Source organism: Salvelinus alpinus, chromosome 16 (genome assembly GCF_045679555.1).
Source record: "Salvelinus alpinus chromosome 16, SLU_Salpinus.1, whole genome shotgun sequence".
In the NCBI taxonomy this organism is placed as follows: domain Eukaryota; kingdom Metazoa; phylum Chordata; class Actinopteri; order Salmoniformes; family Salmonidae; genus Salvelinus; species Salvelinus alpinus.
In genome coordinates, this window is record NC_092101.1 from 45,582,074 (window position 1) to 45,603,292 (window position 21,219).

At 42.9% G+C, this 21,219-nt stretch overlaps 1 protein-coding gene across 5 annotated transcripts in view; it reads right to left on the bottom strand.

The window, feature by feature from the left end:
• The window catches only part of nek7 (NIMA-related kinase 7), a 150,761-nt gene that overhangs the window by 79,945 nt on the left and 49,597 nt on the right, over positions 1-21,219 (bottom strand). For 3 of the 5 annotated variants that reach the window (XR_011668367.1, XR_011668366.1, XM_071346382.1), the window contains 2 exons: positions 7,980-8,303; positions 3,011-3,151 (listed from right to left, as the gene is read on the bottom strand). Coding sequence is in view for 3 of the 5 variants with exons in the window: in XM_071346382.1 (XP_071202483.1) it covers positions 3,011-3,151; positions 7,980-8,288 (450 nt within the window). In the remaining 2 variants the exon portion in view is untranslated. The remainder of the gene's footprint in view (positions 1-3,010; positions 3,152-7,979; positions 8,304-21,219) is intronic. The other 2 variants (XM_071346384.1, XM_071346383.1) reach the window with 2 other exon arrangements.

Here is a 21,219-nt window from a genome sequence, read left to right on the forward strand (position 1 = left end):
AAGAAAATAATCCTTGGATAATAATAAATCATTCTCCCTCTCTGTGTCTGGTGTTGACAGCATCATTTTAAAGTCTACAAGACATAATATCCTCAAATGTCCTTCAAATATAACAACGTGTGACTTCATCAGTGGTTGGTGAGACAGCGACATGTGATAGTGTGGAATGGGAAGGCTAGATGTAGGGAGAATCACAAACCAGGTTGTCAGTAGACTGAACTCAATGACCCTCCGATCTGGAGAATCACAAACCAGGTTGTCAGTAGACTGAACTCAATGACCCTCCGATCTGGAGAATCACAAACCTGGTTGTCAACAGTGGTGTAAAGTACTTAAGTAAAAATACTTTAAAGTACTACTTAAGTAGTTTTTTGGGGTATCTGTACTTTACTATTAATATTTTTGACTACTTTTACTTCACTACATTCCTAAAGAAAATAATGTACTTTTTACTTTTTCCCTGACACCCAAAAGTACTCGTTACATTTTGAATGCTTAGCAGGACAGGAAAATTGTGTAATTCACACACTTATCAAGAGAACGTCCCTGGTCATACCTACTGTCTCTGATCTGGAGGATTCACTAAACAGTGAACATCCCTGGTCATCCCTACTGTCTCTGATCTGGAGGATTCACTAAACAGTGAACATCCCTGGTCATACCTACTGTCTCTGATCTGGAGGATTCACTAAACAGAGAACATCCCTGGTCATCCCTACTGTCTCTGATCTGGAGGATTCACTAAACAGAGAACATCCCTGGTCATCCCTACTGTCTCTGATCTGGAGGATTCACTAAACAGAGAACATCCCTGGTCATCCCTACTGTCTCTGATCTGGTGGATTCACTAAACAGAGAACATCCCTGGTTATCCCTACTGCATCTGATCTGGAGGATTCACTAAACAGAGAACATCCCTGGTCATCCCTACTGTCTCTGATCTGGTGGATTCACTAAACAGAGAACATCCCTGGTCATCCCTACTGCCTCTGATCTCACTAAACACATGCTTCGTTTTTTAATTATGTCTCAGAGTTGGAGCATGCCCCTGGCTATCGGTAAATAAATAAAAACTAGAAAAATGTGGTCTGCTTTGCTTAAAAATAAGGAATTAGAAATGATTTATACTGGTACTTTCGATATTTAAGTTTATTTAAAACCAAAAACCTTTAGACTTTTACTCAAGTAGTATTTTACTGGGTGACTTTCACTTTTATATGAAGGTATCTTTACTTGTACTCAAGTATGACCACTGGGTACTTTTTCCACCACTGGTTGTCAGTAGACTGAACTCAATGACCCTCCGATCTTGTGGTGTTCCCGAAACGGGGCAGCAAAGTGTGGTGGCTTGACTCACTGGCTAAAGAAAGAGCTCGCTCTCTCGCTCTCTCGCTCTCTCGCTCTGTCTGTCTGTCTGTCTGTCTGTGTCTGTCTGTGTCTGTCTGTGTCTGTCTGTGTCTGTCTGTGTCTGTCTGTCTGTCTGTGTCTGTCTGTCTGTCTGTGTCTGTCTGTCTGTCTGTGTCTGTCTGTGTCTGTCTGTCTGTCTGTCTGTCTGTCTGCCAGAGAACACTTATCAACACGGCGTGAATCAACATATGAATCAGCATATGGTGGAATTAACATAGAACCGTGTGTTGAACAGTTGCCATGACGGTGGAAATGACGAGTGTTGCAGGCACCACCATGTTAGTTTCTGAGACAACATTCTGCAGTCTACAGAGAGAGAGGGTATCAGTAAGGAAGACTGTAACACAACACAGACAGTCACCTCCAGAACCCAAATACATGTACGTTTGGTGTGGGTTTGTTTTGCGTTTGGTAGTGCTGAGCGACTAGTGCTTTTCTAGATTGGTTCGGTTTCGGTTTGATTATATAAAAAATGATCACGGTTTTTGATAATAAAAAAATAATATACATTAAATGTATGATGAAATAACGACATTAAAATAATTTGAGCTTTTGAATGGAAATTCCAAAAGCCAAAAATAGTGAACATTAATTTGCCAAAACATCGAAAATATTCTGTTGCCTCTGTCAGGACCACACTGGGTAGAAATGACTCTGAAATAATATCATACTTTAGTTGTTTATATTACTTTTGATTTGATGACTTTTAAGTCCTCATCACATTTGTGCTCAGGCACTAGCAGCCAGACAACGCTCTCCCTGTCCTCCCCACCGTACTGTGTTGAGTTCTCCCATTTAGCTAGGCTGCCTACGTAGGGGAAGGGGGATACCTAGTCAGTTGTACAACTGAATGCATTCAACTGAAATGTATCTTCCACATTTAACCCCTCTGAGTCAGAGAGGTGCGGGGGGGTGGGGGGGGCTGCCATAATCAACATACATGTCTTCGGCGGGTTAACTGCCTTGCTCGGGGGCAGCTCGGAGATTCGATCCAGCAACCTTTCGGTTACTGGCCCAACGCTCTAACCACTAGGAGCTGTCAGACAAAATCCTTTTACTAGTTCGTCAAAGAAGATAAGGCATATTGTATCTCTCGCCGTTGTGTTGTGTACATTCCTCTCTCATGTGGTCTGTGTGGTATGTGTGTATCTAACCTAACAGGAGTAAAAGTTGATCTATCTCTGCCTGAGCTGAAAAAAACTGGCGCAATGGATTATGGCCATTTTAGTTAATTACCACATTTCCGCACTGAACAACTCCCTTCAGTCCAGCGTCCCACAGTTTTAGAGTTGATTTCGCTCGTGAATGTTTAGATTTCTCTCTAGAGAAAAAAAAAACGAACTAAAGGGAATTCAAGTAATTGAACCGAGGTTAGTCAATTAGTTGTTTAATGGTAGTTAATCAGCACTATTTGGTGTGTGTGTGTGTGTGTGTGTGTGTGTGTGTGTGTGTGTGTGTGTGTGTGTGTGTGTGTGTGTGTGTGTGTGTGTGTGTGTGTGTGTGTGTGTGTGTGTGTGTGTGTGTGTGTGTGTGTGTGTGTGTGTGTGTGTGTGTGTGTGTGTGTGTGTGTGTGTGTGTGTGTATGCACGCGCATATATCTCACCTGAACCTTCTTAAGGGCCATGGAGGTGTTGTCCATCAGGTACCTGGCCCGGTACACCTCACTGAACTGGCCCCGCCCAATCTTCTTCTCAATCAGGAAGTTAGCCAGAGAGCTGTGGCCCATGTCCGGCTGGAGCGGCTTCTGAAAGCCAACACAGAGAACACAGTCACAAGCGCCACAATTATGTTTTCCCTTGCAGTAATCTCAGAAACCCAGAACAAACATCGTGTACAATTGCGTCAAACACTGGATTAGTTTCTGGGGAGAGATGTATGAGACAAGATACTAACCAGACTAGTGAAGTCTCCACCCCCCTAAACGGAAACTGGTAGCCAAAGCATGGGCTAATTGTCCCTTCCCCTTCCAAAATTCAACGATGCAAAACACCTGCAAACCCATGATTTATCCACATGATCAGTGACGAAAAAATCTGCATATGGGATCAAAGATCCTCGTTAAGACTAGAGGTCGACCAATTAGGATTTTTCAACGCCGATACTGATACCGATTATTGGAGGACCAAAAAAAAGCCGCTACCGATTATTGGAGGACCAAAAAAAGCCGATACCGATTAATCGGCCGATTTTTAAAAATGTATAATATGTGTGTATATATAGATAGATAGATAGATAGATATATCTATTTGTAATAATGAAAATTACAACAATACTGAATGAACAATGACATTTTAACTTAATATAATCTATTTATTTAGTCTCAAATAAATAATGAAACATGCTCAATTTGGTTTAAATAATGCAAAAACGCAGTGTTGGAGAAGAAAGTAAAAGTGCAATATGTGCCATGTAAAAAAGCTAACGTTTAAGTTCCTTGCTCAGAACATGAGAACAGCTGAAAGCTGCTAGTTCAATATTCCCAGTTCTTCAATATTCCCAGTTAAGAAATTTTAGGTTGTAGTTATTATAGGAATTATGACGTGTCGACTATTTCTCTCTATACCTTTGACTATTGGATGTTCTTATAGAAACTTTAGTATTGCCAGCCTAATCTCGGGAGTTGATAGCTTTGAAGTCATAAACAGCGCTGTGAGGCAAGCATTGCTAAGAGCTGCTGGCAAACGCACTACATTTTTAATGAGTGCTTACGAGCTTGCTGCCGCCTACCACCGCTCAGTCACACTGCTCTATCAAATCATACACTTAATTATAATATAATAAACACAGAAATACGAGCTGTTGGTCATTAATATTGTCAAATCCAGAAACTATCATTTCGAAAACAAAACGTTTATTCTTTTAGTGAAATACAGAACCGTTCCGTATTTTATCGAACGGGCGGCATCCCTAAGTCTAAATACTACTGTTACATTGCACAACCTTCAATGTTTTGTCATAATTATGTAAAATTCTGGCAAATTAGTTCGCAACGAGCCAGGCGGCCCAAACTGTTGCATATACCCTGACTCTGCATGCAATGAACGCAAGAGAAGTGACACAATTTCCCTAGTTAATATTGCCTGCTAACATGAATTTCTTTTAACTAAATATGCAGGTTTAAAAAATATATACTTCTGTGTATTGATTTTAAGAAAGGCATTGATGTTTAGGTACTTTCATGCAACGATTGTGCTTTTTTCGCAAATGCGCTTTTGTTAAATCATCCCCCGTTTGGCGAAGTAGGCTGTGATTCGATGATAAATTAACAGGCACCGCATTGATTATATGCAACACAGGACAAGCTAGTTAACCTAGTAATATATATAACTACCATGTGTAGTTAACTAGTGATTATGTGAAGATTGATTGTTTTTTATAAGTTGGTCAGCCTGCCACGCAGCTTCCTCGTGGAATGCAATGTAATCGGTCATAATCGGCATCCAAAAATGCAGATTACCAATTGCTCTGAAAACTTGAAATCAGCCCTAATTAATCGGCTATGTCGATTAATCGGTCGACCTCTAGTTAAGACCAAATCAAAGTATATATATATCTTCTTCTTTTTTTTAACACGCGTGAATGAGCGTGTACACCCTGGAATTAGAATGCACGGTAGTGAATGAGCGTGTACACACTGGAATTAGAATGCACGGTAGTGAATGAGCGTGTACACCCTGGAATTAGAATGCACGGTAGTGAATGAGCGTGTACACCCTGGAATTAGAATGCACGGTAGTGAATGAGCGTGTACACCCTGGAATTAGAATGCACGGTAGTGAATGAGCGTGTACACACTGGAATTAGAATGCACGGTAGTGAATGAGCGTGTACACCCTGGAATTAGAATGCACGGTAGTGAATGAGCGTGTACACACTGGAATTAGAATGCACGGTAGTGAATGAGCGTGTACACCCTGGAATTAGAATGCACGGTAGTGAATGAGCGTGTACACACTGGAATTAGAATGCACGGTAGTGAATGAGCGTGTACACCCTGGAATTAGAATGCACGGTAGTGAATGAGCGTGTACACACTGGAATTAGAATGCACGGTAGTGAATGAGCGTGTACACACTGGAATTAGAATGCACGGTAGTGAATGAGACAAAACAGACGGGCAGCAAGCGTACAACGGCGTTATAGTGCATTAAGGGGCGGCAGGTGGCCTAGTGGTTAGAACGTTGGGCCAGTAACCGAAAAGTTGCTAGATCAAATCCCCGAGCTGACAAGGTAAAAATCTGTCGTCCCTGAACAAGGCAGTTGACCCACTGTTCCTAGGCCGTCATTGTAAATAAGAATTTGTTCTGAACTAACTTGCCTAGCTAAATAATGGTTAAAATTAAAAGTCAATTTTTCCTTGGGTCTACGCGAAGCAATGCTGGTAAAGTGAGCGGATACATTGCCAGAAAATAGACTGTTTGTGCATTGTTACGTCTGAAATAGACTTTGTGCATTGTTACGTCTGAAATAGTGACATGTATAGATAAAAAGTGTCTATTTAGTGTTTGTTTAGTTTATCTGCCAGTGCCAATAATACATACTTGAGAACAATAACTTTATGTCTACTGTTGATTTAGATCACAGGAATATAGCCTAGATGGGCTACGGCAGGGAAACTCGAAGAACTACGATTTTAAGACATAATACTGTTAGATGAAAGAACGACTAGCTAAATTCTTTATAAAATGCTCGGGTGTAGAGTGCCTTGCAAAAGCATTCATCCCCCTTGGCGTTTTTACTATTTTGTTGCATTACCACCTGTAATTGAAATATATTTTTATTTGGATTACATGTAATGGACATACACAAAATAGTCCAAATTGGTGAAGTGAAATGAAAAAAATTACTTGTTTCATAAAAACGGAAAAGTGGTGTGTGCATATGTATTCTCCCCCTTTGCTATGCAGCCCTATGCAGCCCTATGCAGCCCTAAATAAGATCTGGTGCAACCAATTACCTTCAGAAGTCACATAATTAGTTAAATAAAGTCCACCTGTGTGCAATCTAAGTGTCACATGATCTGTCACATGATCTCAGTATATATACACCTGGCTTCCGAGTTGGAGGCGCGCTGTGTTAAGAAGCAGTGCGGCTTGGTTGGGTTGTGCTTCGGAGGACGCATGGCTTTCGACCTTCGTCTCTCCCGAGCCCGTACGGGAGTTGTAGCGATGAGACAAGATAGTAATTACTAGCGATTGGATACCACGAAAATTGGGGAGAAAATGGGATAACATTTATTTTAAAAAAAATAAAAAATAAAAAATAAAAAAATCAAATGTATTTATAAAGCCCTTCTTACATCAGCTGATATCTCAAAGTGCTGTACAGAAACCCAGCCTAAAACCCCAAACGGCAAGCAATGCAGGTGTAGAAGCACGGTGGCTAGGAAAAACTCCCTAGAAAAGCCAGAACCTAGGAAGAAACCTAGAGAGGAACCAGGCTCTGAGGGGTACCATCCTATGTTACGTGTGTCTGTCCATGACAGATTACCCTTTCAGTAATGATTGAGTTAACGCAGCAGTAGACAGTAGACAGTAGACAGCATGTGGAACAGGTAGAGGGTTACACTCGTTTGTGTAACTACAGCAGTAGACAGTAGACAGCAGACAGCAGACAGCAGACAGTAGACAGTAGACAGTAGACAGTAGACAGCAGACAGTAGACAGCAGACAGTAGACAGTAGACAGTAGACAGCATGTGGAACAGGTAGAGGGTTACACTCGTGTGATGAATGACCCTTTCAGTAATGATTGAGTTTTTAACGCAGCAGTAGACAGTAGACAGTAGACAGTAGACAGCAGACAGTAGACAGCAGACAGTAGACAGTAGACAGTAGACAGCATGTGGAACAGGTAGAGGGTTACACTCGTTTGTGTGATGAAGCAGCATCCATCTCATGAACATTTTCTGTCCACAAAAACAGCATTGAACTTAGTCATTATTTATGCAGATTTACAGAGGGGAAAGCCTTGCACTAAAGCAGGTATTAAATTAGACTTTTCTTGGATGGTTCATCCCTCCTCTACATGTTATTATTAGGTCATTATTAAGTCCAACAAGGCCCATACATTAATTACAGTGTGTCTGTGCCCCACTAGCTTGTCAAGGCACATCAGGGTTGGCTGTAGTCTGCCAAGGCACATCAGGGTTAGCTGTAGTCTGCCAAGGCACATCACGGTTAGCTGTAGTCTGCCAAGGCACATCACGGTTAGCTGTAGTCTGCCAAGGCACATCACGGTTAGCTGTAGTCTGCCAAGGCACATCACGGTTAGCTGTAGTCTGCCAAGGCACATCACGGTTAGCTGTAGTCTGCCAAGGCACATCACGGTTAGCTGTAGTCTGCCATGGCACATCACGGTTAGCTGTAGTCTGCCAAGGCACATCAGGGTTAGCTGTAGTCTGCCAAGGCACATCAGGGTTAGCTGTAGTCTGCCAAGGCACATCAAGGTTAGCTGTAGTCTGCCAAGGCACATCACGGTTAGCTGTAGTCTGCCAAGGCACATCACGGTTAGCTGTAGTCTGCCATGGCACATCAGGGTTAGCTGTAGTCTGCCAAGGCACATCAGGGTTACCTGTAGTCTGCCAAGGCACATCAGGGTTAGCCTGACGCTGCTGCAGCTGAAGTGACATATGTTGGACCAGTCAGCTAGCGACAAAACTCCAACAGCGCTCCCCTCTCCTCTTCCACGGGACGCTCCCCTCTCCTCTTCCACGGGACGCTCCCCTCTCCTCTTCCACGGGACGCTCCCCTCTCCTCTTCCACGGGACGCTCCCCTCTCCTCTTCCACGGGACGCTCCCCTCTCCTCTTCCACGGGACGCTCCCCTCTCCTCTTCCACGGGATGTATGTTGCGCCCTGACACTCGGCTCGCTAGCGAGCATCTAAATTAAAACAGGCTGGAATGAGAAAACAGGCTGGAATGAGCCTTGGGGCTGTGATGAGTGAAAACACACAGAGAACAGTGTGACCTTTGCAGCCATTTTATAAGCGTGTCTGTTGGTGTGGTGGAAGGAGAGAGGAGGCGACAGATATCACATTGCCACATGTCACCAGTGCCTGGCCCCGACCACGGCCAGGGGATGCCCTTGCAGGCAAGCAGAGAGGACTCTGGGAAAGAGGAGGGTGAGAGCACGGACTCATCAAGACGGAGGGGAGGGGCAGCATTAGATGTGTTCACTTCGGATCCGTTTCACCGTTAAACAAAGTCAGCATGAACAGAACACAGACCTGGGGCAATGACAGGAGAGGTTCCTACGACACCACACACACAAACATATACAGAGACACACACACACGGAGCCCAGTGTTACTATTTCTGGAGAACTTTATCCATCTATCTACAATAACAGTCATCTTCTATTTAGGCAGCAGGACTGAGGTGAGGGGGAGGATGGGAATGCAGATCAAGGGGCAGCCAATTTAAGCGTTTCATTGGTTTTTAAAGTTGACAGCCTGGAGAAGAGGCTTGAGAAAACAAGATGCCCCTTCCAATTAACTTCTTATGGCTGGGGGCAGTATTGAGTAGCTTGGATGAATAAGGTGCCCAGAGTAAACTGCCTGCTACTCAGGCCCAGAAGCTAAGATATATACTAATAATATGCATTTGGATAGAAAACACTGAAGTTTCTAAAACTGTTTGAATGATGTCTGTGAATATAACAGAACTCATATGGCAGGCAAAAACCTGAGAAAAAATTCAACCAGGAAGTGGGAAATTTGAGGTTTGTAGGATTTCCTATCCAATATGGGGTCATATTGCACTTCCTAAGGCTTCCACTAGATGTCAACAGTCTTTAGAACCTTGTTTCAGGCTTCTACTGTCAAGGATGAGGGAATGAGAGCTGTTTCAACCAGGTGTCTGGCAGAGTGCCATGAGCTCACTCAGGCGCGTCCCCGTGAGAGGTAGCTGCGTTCCTTTTCGTTTCTAAAGACAAAGTAACTCTCCGGGAGAAAAACATTATTGAAGATTTATGTTAAAAACATCCTAAAGATTGATTCTATACATCGTTTGACATGTTTCTACGAACTGTAATGGAATTTTTTGACTTTTAGTCTGGCCTGCATGAATTTGGATTTTTGAACTAAACGCGCAAACAAAAAGGAGGTATTTGGACATAAATTATGGACTTTATCGAACAAAACAAACATTTATTGTGGAACTGGGATTCCTGGGAGTGCAGTCTGATGAAGATCATCAAAGGTAAGTGGATATTTATAATGTTATTTCTGACTTCTGTTGACTACACAACATGGTGGATATCTGTATGGCTTGGTTTTGTGTTTGAGCGCCGTACTCAGATTATTGCATGGTGTGCTTCTTCCGTAAAGTTTTTTTGAAATCTGACACAGCGGTTGCATTAAGGAGAAGGGGATCTAAAATTTAATGTAAAACACTTGTATCTTTTATCAATGTTTATTATGAGTATTTCTGTAAATTGATGTGGCTCTCTGCAAAATCACCAGATGTTTTGGAGGCAAAACATTACTGAACATAACGCGCCAATGTAATCTAAGATTTTGGATATAAATATGAACTTTATCGAACAAAACATACATGTATTGTGTAACATGAAGTCCTATGAGTGTCATCTGATGAAGATCATCAAAGGTTAGTGATACCTTTTCTCTATTTCTGCTTTTTGTGACTCCTCTCTTTGGCTGGAAAAATGGCTGTGTTTTTCTGTGACTAGGTACTGACCTAACATAATCAGATGGTGTGCTTTCGTCGTAAAGCCTTTTTGAAATCGGACACTGTGGTGGGATTAACAAGTTTATCTTTAAAATGGTGCAAAATACTTGTATGTTTGAGGAATTCTAATTATGAGATTTCTGTTGTTTGAATTTGGGGCCCTGCACTTTCACTGGCTGTTGTCAAGTCGATCCCGTTAACGGGATCTCAGCCGTAAGAAGTTACCAAGACATTGGGAGGTGGGCATTTCCAGGCACCAAGCCAGCGCCAGGCACCAAGCCAGCAACAGTCACCAAGCCAGCGCCAGGCACCAAGCCAGCGCCAAGGCCAGCGCCAGGCACCAAGCCAGCGCCAGTCACCAAGCCAGCGCCAGGCACCAAGCCAGCAACAGTCACCAAGCCAGAGCCACCCACCAAGCCAGCAACAGTCACCAAGCCAGCGCCAAGGCCTGCGCCAGCCACCAAGACAGAGCCACCCACCAAGTCAGCAGCTGGCGCTAAGCCAGCGTCAGTCACAAAGCCAGCGGCTGGCGCTAAGCCAGCTCCAGCCGCCAGGCCAGCCACCAAGCCAGTCACCAATCCAGCATCTGCTCGCCATCACAGCTAAATGCCATTTTAAACTACCGGCGTAATAGAGGCGTATGAAGAGCAGACGGAGAGAACCAGGTGAGGGCTGGTAGGGGATACTGCTGGTTGATTACAGCTGCCAAACGTGAGATGAAAGTGAAGTGGTTTATTGGACCTGCACATACAAGAGACTAGTTAGTGGCTGTTGCTTCAATTCTGCTGAATTTATAAACAAAACAGAATTTCTAAACATTTTATAACAGGCGCCAGCAGGTTATTTAGATGGGTAGGGCCGGAAAATGTGGTAGTATGATATGAAACGGTACTACGGTATTCTAAAACGTTGGTATCATGACGTTTTGGTACCATGATATTACCACGGTACCAACTTTTCTTTATATCTGAAAAGGTATTGCCGGTATCAAACCTCAAACTATTATTTCAGCCTAATGACCCACTAATCACTTCGGTAAAGTTCTGCCTATGGCTTAGTATGAAATGTAACGGTAACGTTGGGGCACACACTACACTGTACTCTAGGTGGTTGCTAGGCAACGCCCGGTTACCATTCCCCTGGCAGTTCTAAACCTTGCAAGGCATGTCACTTCGACCCATCTCTTCACACATAGTCCCCCACTAAGCATGCACTGTTTCCTTAGCCACAGCTGGATACATAAATAACTACAGTGGGAATAATTATCACTGAATGACAAGTTTGGGAAACCCTGTAACAATCAATCAATGTGACTTTGTTTAAGTGAATCTCCAGCTGTATATTTGGTTAATTCTCTGGCTGGGCAAATCAGTGGAGGTGGTATAACTCATCTATCACTGATTAGAAACATTTAGCATGCTATAATGTAGCATAAAATCTATTTTGATTATTTTTGCTTGATCGCATACAAGCAAATCCAAAAACATGCAGAGTTTGTGAAATATGAACACGAGACTGAAAACAGGATTGCTATTGTTTTCTATGGGTATCATGCTAAAGACCCTAACAAAGTGGAGTGAGGGTAGGAAAGAGATGAAACGTGGATCTACAAATCATGGTTCTTGGGCTGTTTCAAAATATCACTTTTTGATATGACAGCTGTCCCACACGTTCCCTTGACAAAAGTTGTGTAGGACAAATATTTGTGTTTTATTCTGTTAAATTCCGTAATATTCTTACTATAAAATATACACAGTGTACAAAACATTAAGAACACATTCCTAATATTGAGTTGCACTCTCTTTTGCCCTCAGAACAGCCTCAATTCGTCAGGTCATGGACTCTACAAGGTGTCGAAAGCGTTCCACAGGGATACTGGCCCATGTTGACTCCAATGCTTCCCACAGTTGTATCAAGTTGGCTGGATGTCCGTTGGCTGGTGGACCATTCTTGATGCACACGGGAAACTGTTGAGCGTGAAAAACCCAGCCGCGTTGCAGTTCTCCGTTCAAAGGCACTTAAATATTTTGTCTTGCACATTCACCCTCTGAATGGCACATATATACAATTCATGTCTCAATTGTCTCAAGTCTTAAAAATCCTTCTTTAACATGTCTCCTCCCCTTCATCTACACTGATTGAAGTGGATTTAACAAGTGACATCAATAAGGGATCATAGCTTTCACCTGGATTCACCTGGTCATGTCATGGAAAGAGCAGGTGTTCTTAATGTTTTGTACACTCCGTGTGTGTTGACTGATTGTGTAGGTGTCTTGTCTGTTTAATGAACAAAATTAATTATTGATTCGATTGGCGCAGCCATGACTGCACAGACCCGTAACGTAACCCTAAAAAAACTAAATTGCACGCCAAATAAAAATGTGATTCGTTTTCAAACAGTCATTTTCATCACATTTTCAAACAGTACATTTATATTTTTCAACGGTGCTATACGTTTGGGTGAGGTTTTTTCTCTCACCTGAGTAGCCTCGTTTCACTGGCAACAATACATGTAAACCATCTAGTGTTCAGCGAATTAACAACACAATGTCAAATACAGGTAGCCTAGTCAAATAATGAACATCCAATCACATTAACCGTTACTCTCTCGCGGGAAACCTTCACTCTTACACAGACATTTAGAAACGAAACATGGCAATATGAAAAATAAGCCACTGGAGTTTTTTGAGCGAGAATAAAGACGGCTTTCGAGTAGTAAGACATGAATAAAAGCAACAGATACCATTAATAAGAAGGGGCTAGAAGCATCTTATATGGTGAGCTACCAAGTGGCTAGGACAGGCAAGCCCCATACTATTGTGGAGGATTTAATTCTTCCTGCTGCCGCGGATATGGCTGGGATGGTGCTGGGGGAAAAGGCAACAAAAAAACTATACAGACAATGGCTTCATCAAACAACACTGTTTCACGACGCATCAGTGACATGGCAGGAGATGTTTTGAAACAATTACTGCTTCGCATACAAGCCAGTGAATTCTATGCGTTACATCTGGATGAGTCAACAGAAGTGGCGGGCCTGGCACAGCTCCTGGTATATGTCCATAACATTTATGAGGAGTCAATTAAGGAAGAAATCCTCTTCTGGAAACCAGGACAACAGGATAACAGGAGAGGATATTTTTAAAGTACTGGACAGCTTTGTGATATCAAATGGACTTTGGTGGTCAAAATGTGTAGGTATTTGTACTGATGGCGCAAAAGTCATGACATGGAGACATAGTGGAGTGGTAACGCGCGTGCAAGCAGTTGCTCCCGACGCCACTTGGGTACACTGCAGCATCCACCGAGGCTCTTACTGCCAAGGGAATGCCTGACAGCTTGAAAGACGTTTTTGACACTACAGTGAAAATGGTTAACTTTGTTAAAGCAAGGCCCCTGAACTCTCGTGTATTTTCTGCACTACGCAATGATATGGACAGCGACCATGTAACGCTTTTACCACATATAGAAGTGCGCTGCTTATCAAGGGGCAAAGTATTGACACGTTCATTTTAATTGAGAGACGAGCTTAAAGTTCTTAACTGACCATAATGTTCACTTGTCTGACCACTTGCATGATGACGAGTTTCTCACACAACTGGGTGATGTTTTTTCTCGCCTGAATGATCTGAATCTAGGATTACAGGGACTCTCCGCAACTATATTCAATGTGCGGGACAAAATTGAGGCTATGATTAAGAAGTTGGAGCTCTTTTCTGTCTGCATTAAGGACAACACAAAGGTCTTTCCATCATTGTATGATTTTCTGTGTGCAAATGAACTCAATCTTACGGACAATGTCAAATGTGATATTGTGAAGCACCTGAGTGAGCTGGGTGCGAAATTACGCAGTTACTTTCCCGAAACGGATGACACAAACAACTGGATTTGTTATCCCTTTCATGCCCTGCCTCCAGTCCACCTATCGATATCTGAACAAGAGAGCCTCATCGAAATTGCAACAAGCGGTCCTGTGAAAATTGTATATAATCAGAAGTCACTGCCAGACTTCTGGATTGGTCTATGCTCAGAGTTTCTTGCCTTGGCACATCACGCTGTTAAGACACTGATGCCCTTTGCAACCACATACCTATGTGAGAGTGGATTCTCGGCCCTCACTAGCATGAAAACTAAATACAGACACAGACCGTGTGGAAAATGATTTAAGACTGACTCTCCAATACAACCCAACATTGCAGAGTTATGTGCATCCTGTCAAGCACACCCTTCTCATTTACCTGTGTTGAGTTAATCACAATTTTTGATGAACAAATAAGGTTTTATATGTAAGATGGCTAAATAAAGAGCAAAATCATTGATCGTTATTATTATTTGTGCCCTGGTCCTATAAGAGGTCTTTGTGACTTCCCACGAGCCGGGTTGTGACAAAAACTCATACTCATTCTTATGTTTAATAAATGTATCGTATAGTGTGTGTATGGCAGCCTTACAATGATGGCAAAAAACAACATTTGAGAGTGAACTGACCCTGGTGCTAGACGGGGTACAGCTGGAGGTTGAATGTTTGAAGGGGTACAGGACTATAACAAGTTTGGGAACCACTGACCTAAATGTATTCAACTTATTATTATTTTCACCTTTATTTAACCAGGTAGGCTAGTTGAGAACAAGTTCTCATTTACAACTGCGACCTGGCCAAGATAAAGCAAAGCAGTGCGACAAAAACAACATCAGAGTTAACCATGGAATAACCTCTTTGGGCTGCAGGGGCAGTATTGAGTAGCCTGGATAAAAGGTGCCCATTTCAAACGGCCTCGTACTCAATTCTTGCTCGTACAATATGCATATTATTATTACTATTGGATAGAAAACACTCTCTAGTTTCTAAAACCGTTTTAATTATATCTGTGAGTAAAACAGAACTAATTTTGCAGCAAACTTCCTGACAGGAAGTGGAAAATCTGAAATCGATGCTCTGTTCTAGGGCCTGCCTATAAATGTGCTTGATATTTATTAGTATACATGCACTTCATACATTTACATTTACATTACATTTAAGTCATTTAGCAGACGCTCTTATCCAGAGCGACTTACAAATTGGTGCATTCACCTTATGACATCCAGTGGAACAGCCACTTTACAATAGTGCATCTAAATCTTTTAAGGGGGGGGGGGGGGGTGAGAAGGATTACTTTATCCTATCCTAGGTATTCCTTAAAGAGGTGGGGTTTCAGGTGTCTCCGGAAGGTGGTGATTGACTCCGCTGTCCTGGCGTCGTGAGGGAGTTTGTTCCACCATTGGGGGGCCAGAGCAGCGAACAGTTTTGACTGGGCTGAGCGGGAACTGTACTTCCTCAGTGGTAGGGAGGCGAGCAGGCCAGAGGTGGATGAACGCAGTGCCCTTGTTTGGGTGTAGGGCCTGATCAGAGCCTGGAGGTACTGAGGTGCCGTTCCCCTCACAGCTCCGTAGGCAAGCACCATGGTCTTGTAGCGGATGCGAGCTTCAACTGGAAGCCAGTGGAGAGAGCGGAGGAGCGGGGTGACGTGAGAGAACTTGGGAAGGTTGAACACCAGACGGGCTGCGGCGTTCTGGATGAGTTGTAGGGGTACGCCTTCCACATCTACGCCTTCCACTAGATGTCAACAGGCAGTGAGAGAAGAAATGGAGTGTATAACATGATCTGAGGTCGAATAAAAGCTCTTGGCATGACGTGACCCCAATTTCCTGTTTTCTGGAACACGCGAGAAGTGACCTGGTATTGCCTTCTGTAAAGCTGTCGTTATAGACGACTAATATCTCCGGCTTTGATTTTATTTGATACATGTGACAATATCATCGTAAAGTATGTTTTTTCAATATAGTTTTATTCGATTATTGAAATTTTTTCGGGACGTTAGGCGTGTTGCTTTGTCTGTGTTTGTTCAGGAAGGAGAGCTTCGCGCCACTTTGCTAGCTTTCCGTGCTAATTGACTGGAGAAGAGGAGATTCTAAATCCAAACAACGATTGTTCTGGACAAAGGACCCCTTGTACAACATTCTGATGGAAGATCATCAAAAGTAGGACCCATTTTATGATGCTATTTCATATATCTGTCGAACATGTGAACTAGTAGTTTGCGCCCAGATTTTGGGCACGCTCTCGCCATAACGTAAACTGCATGTCGTAATGAAGTTATTTTTAGAATTCTAACACGGCGATTGCATTAAGAACTAGTGTATCTATCATTTCCTATACAACATGTATTTTTTTGTAATGTTTATGAATAGTTATTTGGTCAGAATATGTGAGTGTCAGAAAAATATCCGGACATTGTGGGAAAAAGATGCTAAGTTAGCACAATGTATAACCACTGATTTCAGCTCTAAATATGCACATTTTCGAACAATACATAAGTGTATGTATAACCTGATGTTATAGGACTGTCATCTGATGAAGCTTATCAAGGTTAGTCAAAAATTATATATATTTTGCTGGTTTGTTACGATCGCTAACTTTTGCTGCTGGTAAATGTCTTGTGTTTCTGGCTATTGTGGTAAGCTAATATAATGCTATATTGTGTTTTCGCTGTAAAACACTTAAGAAATCGGAAATATTGGCTGGATTCACAAGATGCTTGTCTTTCATTTGCTGTACATCATGTATTTTTCAGAAATGTTTTATGATGAGTATTTAGGTATTTCACGTTGGTGTCTGTAATTACTCTGGCTGCTTCGGTGCTATTTCTGACGGTAGCTGTGATGGTAGCTGCAATGTAAAACTGATTTATACCTCAAATATGCACATTTTTCGAACAAAACATAGATTTATTGTATAACATGTTATAAGACTGTCATCTGATGAAGTTGTTTCTTGGTTAGTTTGGTTGGTTCTTGGTTAGTTAGTTTGGTTTTGTGCATGCTACCTGTGCTGTGAAAAATGTCTGTCCTTTTTTGTATTTGGTGGTGAGCTAACATAAATATACGTGGTGTTTTCGCTGTAAAACATTTTAAAAATCGGACATGTTGGCTGGATTCACAAGATGTTTATCTTTCATTTGCTGTATTGGACTTGTTAATGTGTGAAAGTTAAATATTTCTAAAAAATATATTTTGAATTTGGCGCCCTGCACTTGGACTGGCTGTTGTCATATTGATCCCGACTTAGGGCTTGCAGCCATAAGAAGATAAACAAGCGTACAGTCAAATAACACAATTGAAAAAAAAGTAAGTCTATATACAGTGTGTGCAAATGGCGTGAGGAGGTAAGGCAATAAATAGGCCATAGTAGCGAAGTAATTACAATTTAGCAAATTAACACTGGAGTGATAGATGAGCAGATGATGATGTGCAAGTAGAGATACTGGTGTGCAAAACAGCAGAAAAGTAAATAAAACAATATGGGGATGAGGTAGGTAGATTGGATGGGCTATTTACAGATGGGCTGCGTACAGCTGCAGCGATCGGTGAGCTGCTCAGATAGCTGATGTTTAAAGTTAGTGAGGGAAATATAAGTCTCCAGCTTCAGCGATTTTTGCAATTCGTTCCAGTCACTGGCAGCAGAGAACTGGAAGGAAAGGCGGCCAAAGGAGGTGTTGGCTTTGGGGATGACCAGTGAGATATACCTGCTGGGGCGCGTGCTACGGGTGGGTGTTGTTATCGTGACCAGTGAGCTGAGATAAGGTGGAGCTTAATCTAGCATAGACTTATAGATGACCTGGAGCCAGTGGGTCTGGCGACGAATATGTAGCGAGGGCCACCCGACTAGAGCATACAGGTCGCAGTGGTGGGTGGTATATGGGGCTTTGGTGACATACAGGTCGCAGTGGTGACTAATGACACTGTGATAGACTGCATCCAGTTTGCTGAGTAGAGTATTGGAGGCTATTTTGTAAATGACATCGCCAAAGTCGAGGATCGGTAGGATAGTCAGTTTTAGGATAGTCAGAGTTTACAGTCTAGCCAGACACCTAGGTATTTGTAGTTGTCCACATATTCTAAGTCAGAACCATCCAGAGTAGAGATGCTATTCGGGCGGGTGGGTGCGGTCAGTGAACGGTTGAAAAGCATGCATTTAGTTTTACTAGCGTTTAAAAGCAGTGGTAGGACACGGAAGGAGTGTTGTATGGCATTGAAGCTCGTTTGGGGGTTTGTTAACACAGTGTCCAAAGAAGGGCCAGACGTATACAGAATGGTGTCGTCTGCGTAGAGGTGGATCAGGGAATCACCCGCAGCAAGAGCGACATTGTTGATATAAACAGAGAAAAGAGTCGCCCTGAGAATTGAACCCTGTGGTGCCCCCATAGAGACTGCCAGAGGTCCGGACAACAGGCTCTCCGATTTGACACACTGAACTCTGTCTGAGAAGTAGTTGGTGAACCAGGCGAGGCAGTCATTTGAGAAACCAGATTGTCTAGCCCAGCTGATTTGTACAGGTCCAGGTTTTGCAGCTCTTTCAGAACACCTGCTATCTGGATTTGGGTGAAGGATTAGAAAATGAAATAATTTCCCCAAGATTCTGATAAGACATGAACTAAATGCATAAGTGATTTGTATTTTTCTTCAACTTTCTGAAGAGCCAATGGTGTGGGAATGCTACTGTCTGTCATTAGTCTGCCATTTTGTATAGCCGTTAGTGATGATGCTAATGACAACCGTCTTCTGGTAAATGGAAAGGCTTCCAAAAACCTTCGCAATTAACTGTTAACTGTAGCCTATGTCCAGAGTATCTACACCACAAATGTTTGATTTCTTAGATTTTTCACAGACCTCAAAAGTAGTCACCTGATGTGGTTTAAGCATTGTTGTGTACTTCCAATTTAGTCAGTTTTTTTTTTATTAAGTTTGATTTTGAGAGCGAAAATTCTGAAAAACAAAAAACGGAGACAACGGAATTTGGGAGGGGAAAAAAACTACATGGAATTCGCCAAAAAATACAATAGATTTTATATGGCCCGAGCGAGGGCAGGCTGTCACTCGCTGCATGGTAGCTTGACAAATGTTAGCATGAGGCCGTAAAGCGCTGTGACAGCCTCCTGCTGAGAGTTCAGTCTCATTAATGTGTTCTGGCAGGCTGGCCCCTTAATCATACATTTACATATGCAATGACCTATATTTGCATGTCAGATCGCACACTGTCCGGCGTGATTAACAACGGGCACCTCCCTGCGTGGAGTCGCCTTGGGTGGTGGGCGAGAGGGAAGAGGAGGGCAGGCGAGGGGTGAGCCAGAAATGGGGAGGGTTAGGAGAGTGAAGGGGGAGAGCAGAGGGCCGGAGGGGGTCATTTTTTTGTTAGCCGAGGGGCCGGGCTGCCAGGCAGGATTATGTCAGGCGGGGGCCCCGGCATTAGACACTTCATTAGAGCTAATCTGTTTAGCAGTGGGCAGTGTATGTAAACTTCACAGGCCATTTGCGGCACCTCGTCGCCCCCTGGCCTAGCCTTCAAAGGGCAGCCGGGCAGTCCTCAATGACAGGCCGTCTCATCGCACTGGCCTGTCACACACACAGCCGCTCCCAGCTGATACACACACACACACACACACACACACACACTCACTGACACATATGTGGGCGAGGCGCAGCACCTCGACCCCTAACAACAGAGGAGAGAAGGAGATGCACAGAGAGGAGAGAAGGAGAAGCACAGAAAGAAGAGAAGGAGAGACACAGAGGAGAGGTGTGTACAGATTGCAGCATGTGTGAAACATATGTTAACATTGCCAAAGCAAGTGAAGTAAATAATAAACAAAAGTGAAATAAACAATAAAACGAACAGTAAACATTACTCACAAAAGTTCCAAAAGAATAAAGATGTATATATCTGTATATATACAGTGTTGTAACGATGTACAAATGTTTAAAGTACACAAGGGAAAATAAATAAACATAAATATGGGTTGTATTTACAATGGTGTTTGTTCTTCACTGGTTGTCCTTTTCTTGTGGCAACAGGTCACACATCTTGCTGCTGTGATGTCACACTGTGGTATTTCACCCAGTAGATATGGGAGGTTATCAAAATTGGGTTTGTTTTCAAATTCTTTGGGGATCTGTGTAATCTGAGGGAAATATGTGTCTCTAACATGGTCATACATTTGGCAGGAGATTAGGAAGTAGCCTGTCTTCACTTGAGAGCCATGTCTGCCTACAACAGCCTTTCTCAATAGCAAGGCTATGCTCACGGAGTCTATACATAGTCAAAGCTTTCCTTAAGTTTGGGTCAGTCACATTGGTCAGGTATTCTGCCACTGTGTACTCTCTGTTTAGGGCCAAATAGCATTCTAGTTTGCTCTATTTTTTGGTCAATTCTTTCCAAATTTAAGTAATTATCTTTTAGTTTTCTCATGTTTTGGTTGGGTCTAATTGTGTTGCTGTCTCTCAACTCAACAAATCCAAGGAACTGAGCCCAATGCTGTCTCAAGTCCAAGTCATCGTGGGTGGGAGTGGAACTGAGCCCACTGCTGTCTCAAGTCCAAGTCATCGCGGGTGGGAGTGGAACTGAGCCCAATGCTGTCTCAAACTCCAAGTCATCGCGGGTGGGAATGGATATTTCACCTATGCTTTTCGTCCCCCCCACTTTGGTTCTGAAATCACCATCACTGACTAATTAACTTGTAATTTATGTAGATTAAGCTAGTAATGTATCAACATTTATGGTTTATAAGTCAGCTATGACATAGCCAAAAAACATTGGATTTCACCCCCATCTCAAAATTGAATGGTTTTGACCGTTTGGGAGTTTTCACCAGGTGATCTTCTCGTCACTTTGGCACCTCGCAAAACAATTGCTGTCCTCATTATGAAATTACCAAATTTACCGTGTATTTATAAAAAATTACCATATACACTGATTGTTTAAAACAAAACGACCAAAACCATTGCTGATGGTGAACCTGAACAATCAAAATGAAATCTATTGTGAGCCCCATTCAGCAGGTATAGTCAGATGAGAGTTGTGTCTCCGGTAGCTGACTTTAAATTCGGTAAAACACCAATAAAACAGCGATAGAGGTTCCACCTCCCACAGAGCACCAACCCCCCACCCCCTCACTAGCCTCCCTGACCCCCCTCTACTCATCACCAGCCTCCCTCTCTCCGTCTCCTCTCCCATCCTCAGCCAGCTCAGCACCGCCATACAATATTCATCACTTCATCCATCCATCCTTCCTTCCCTACCCCGCCGGTGT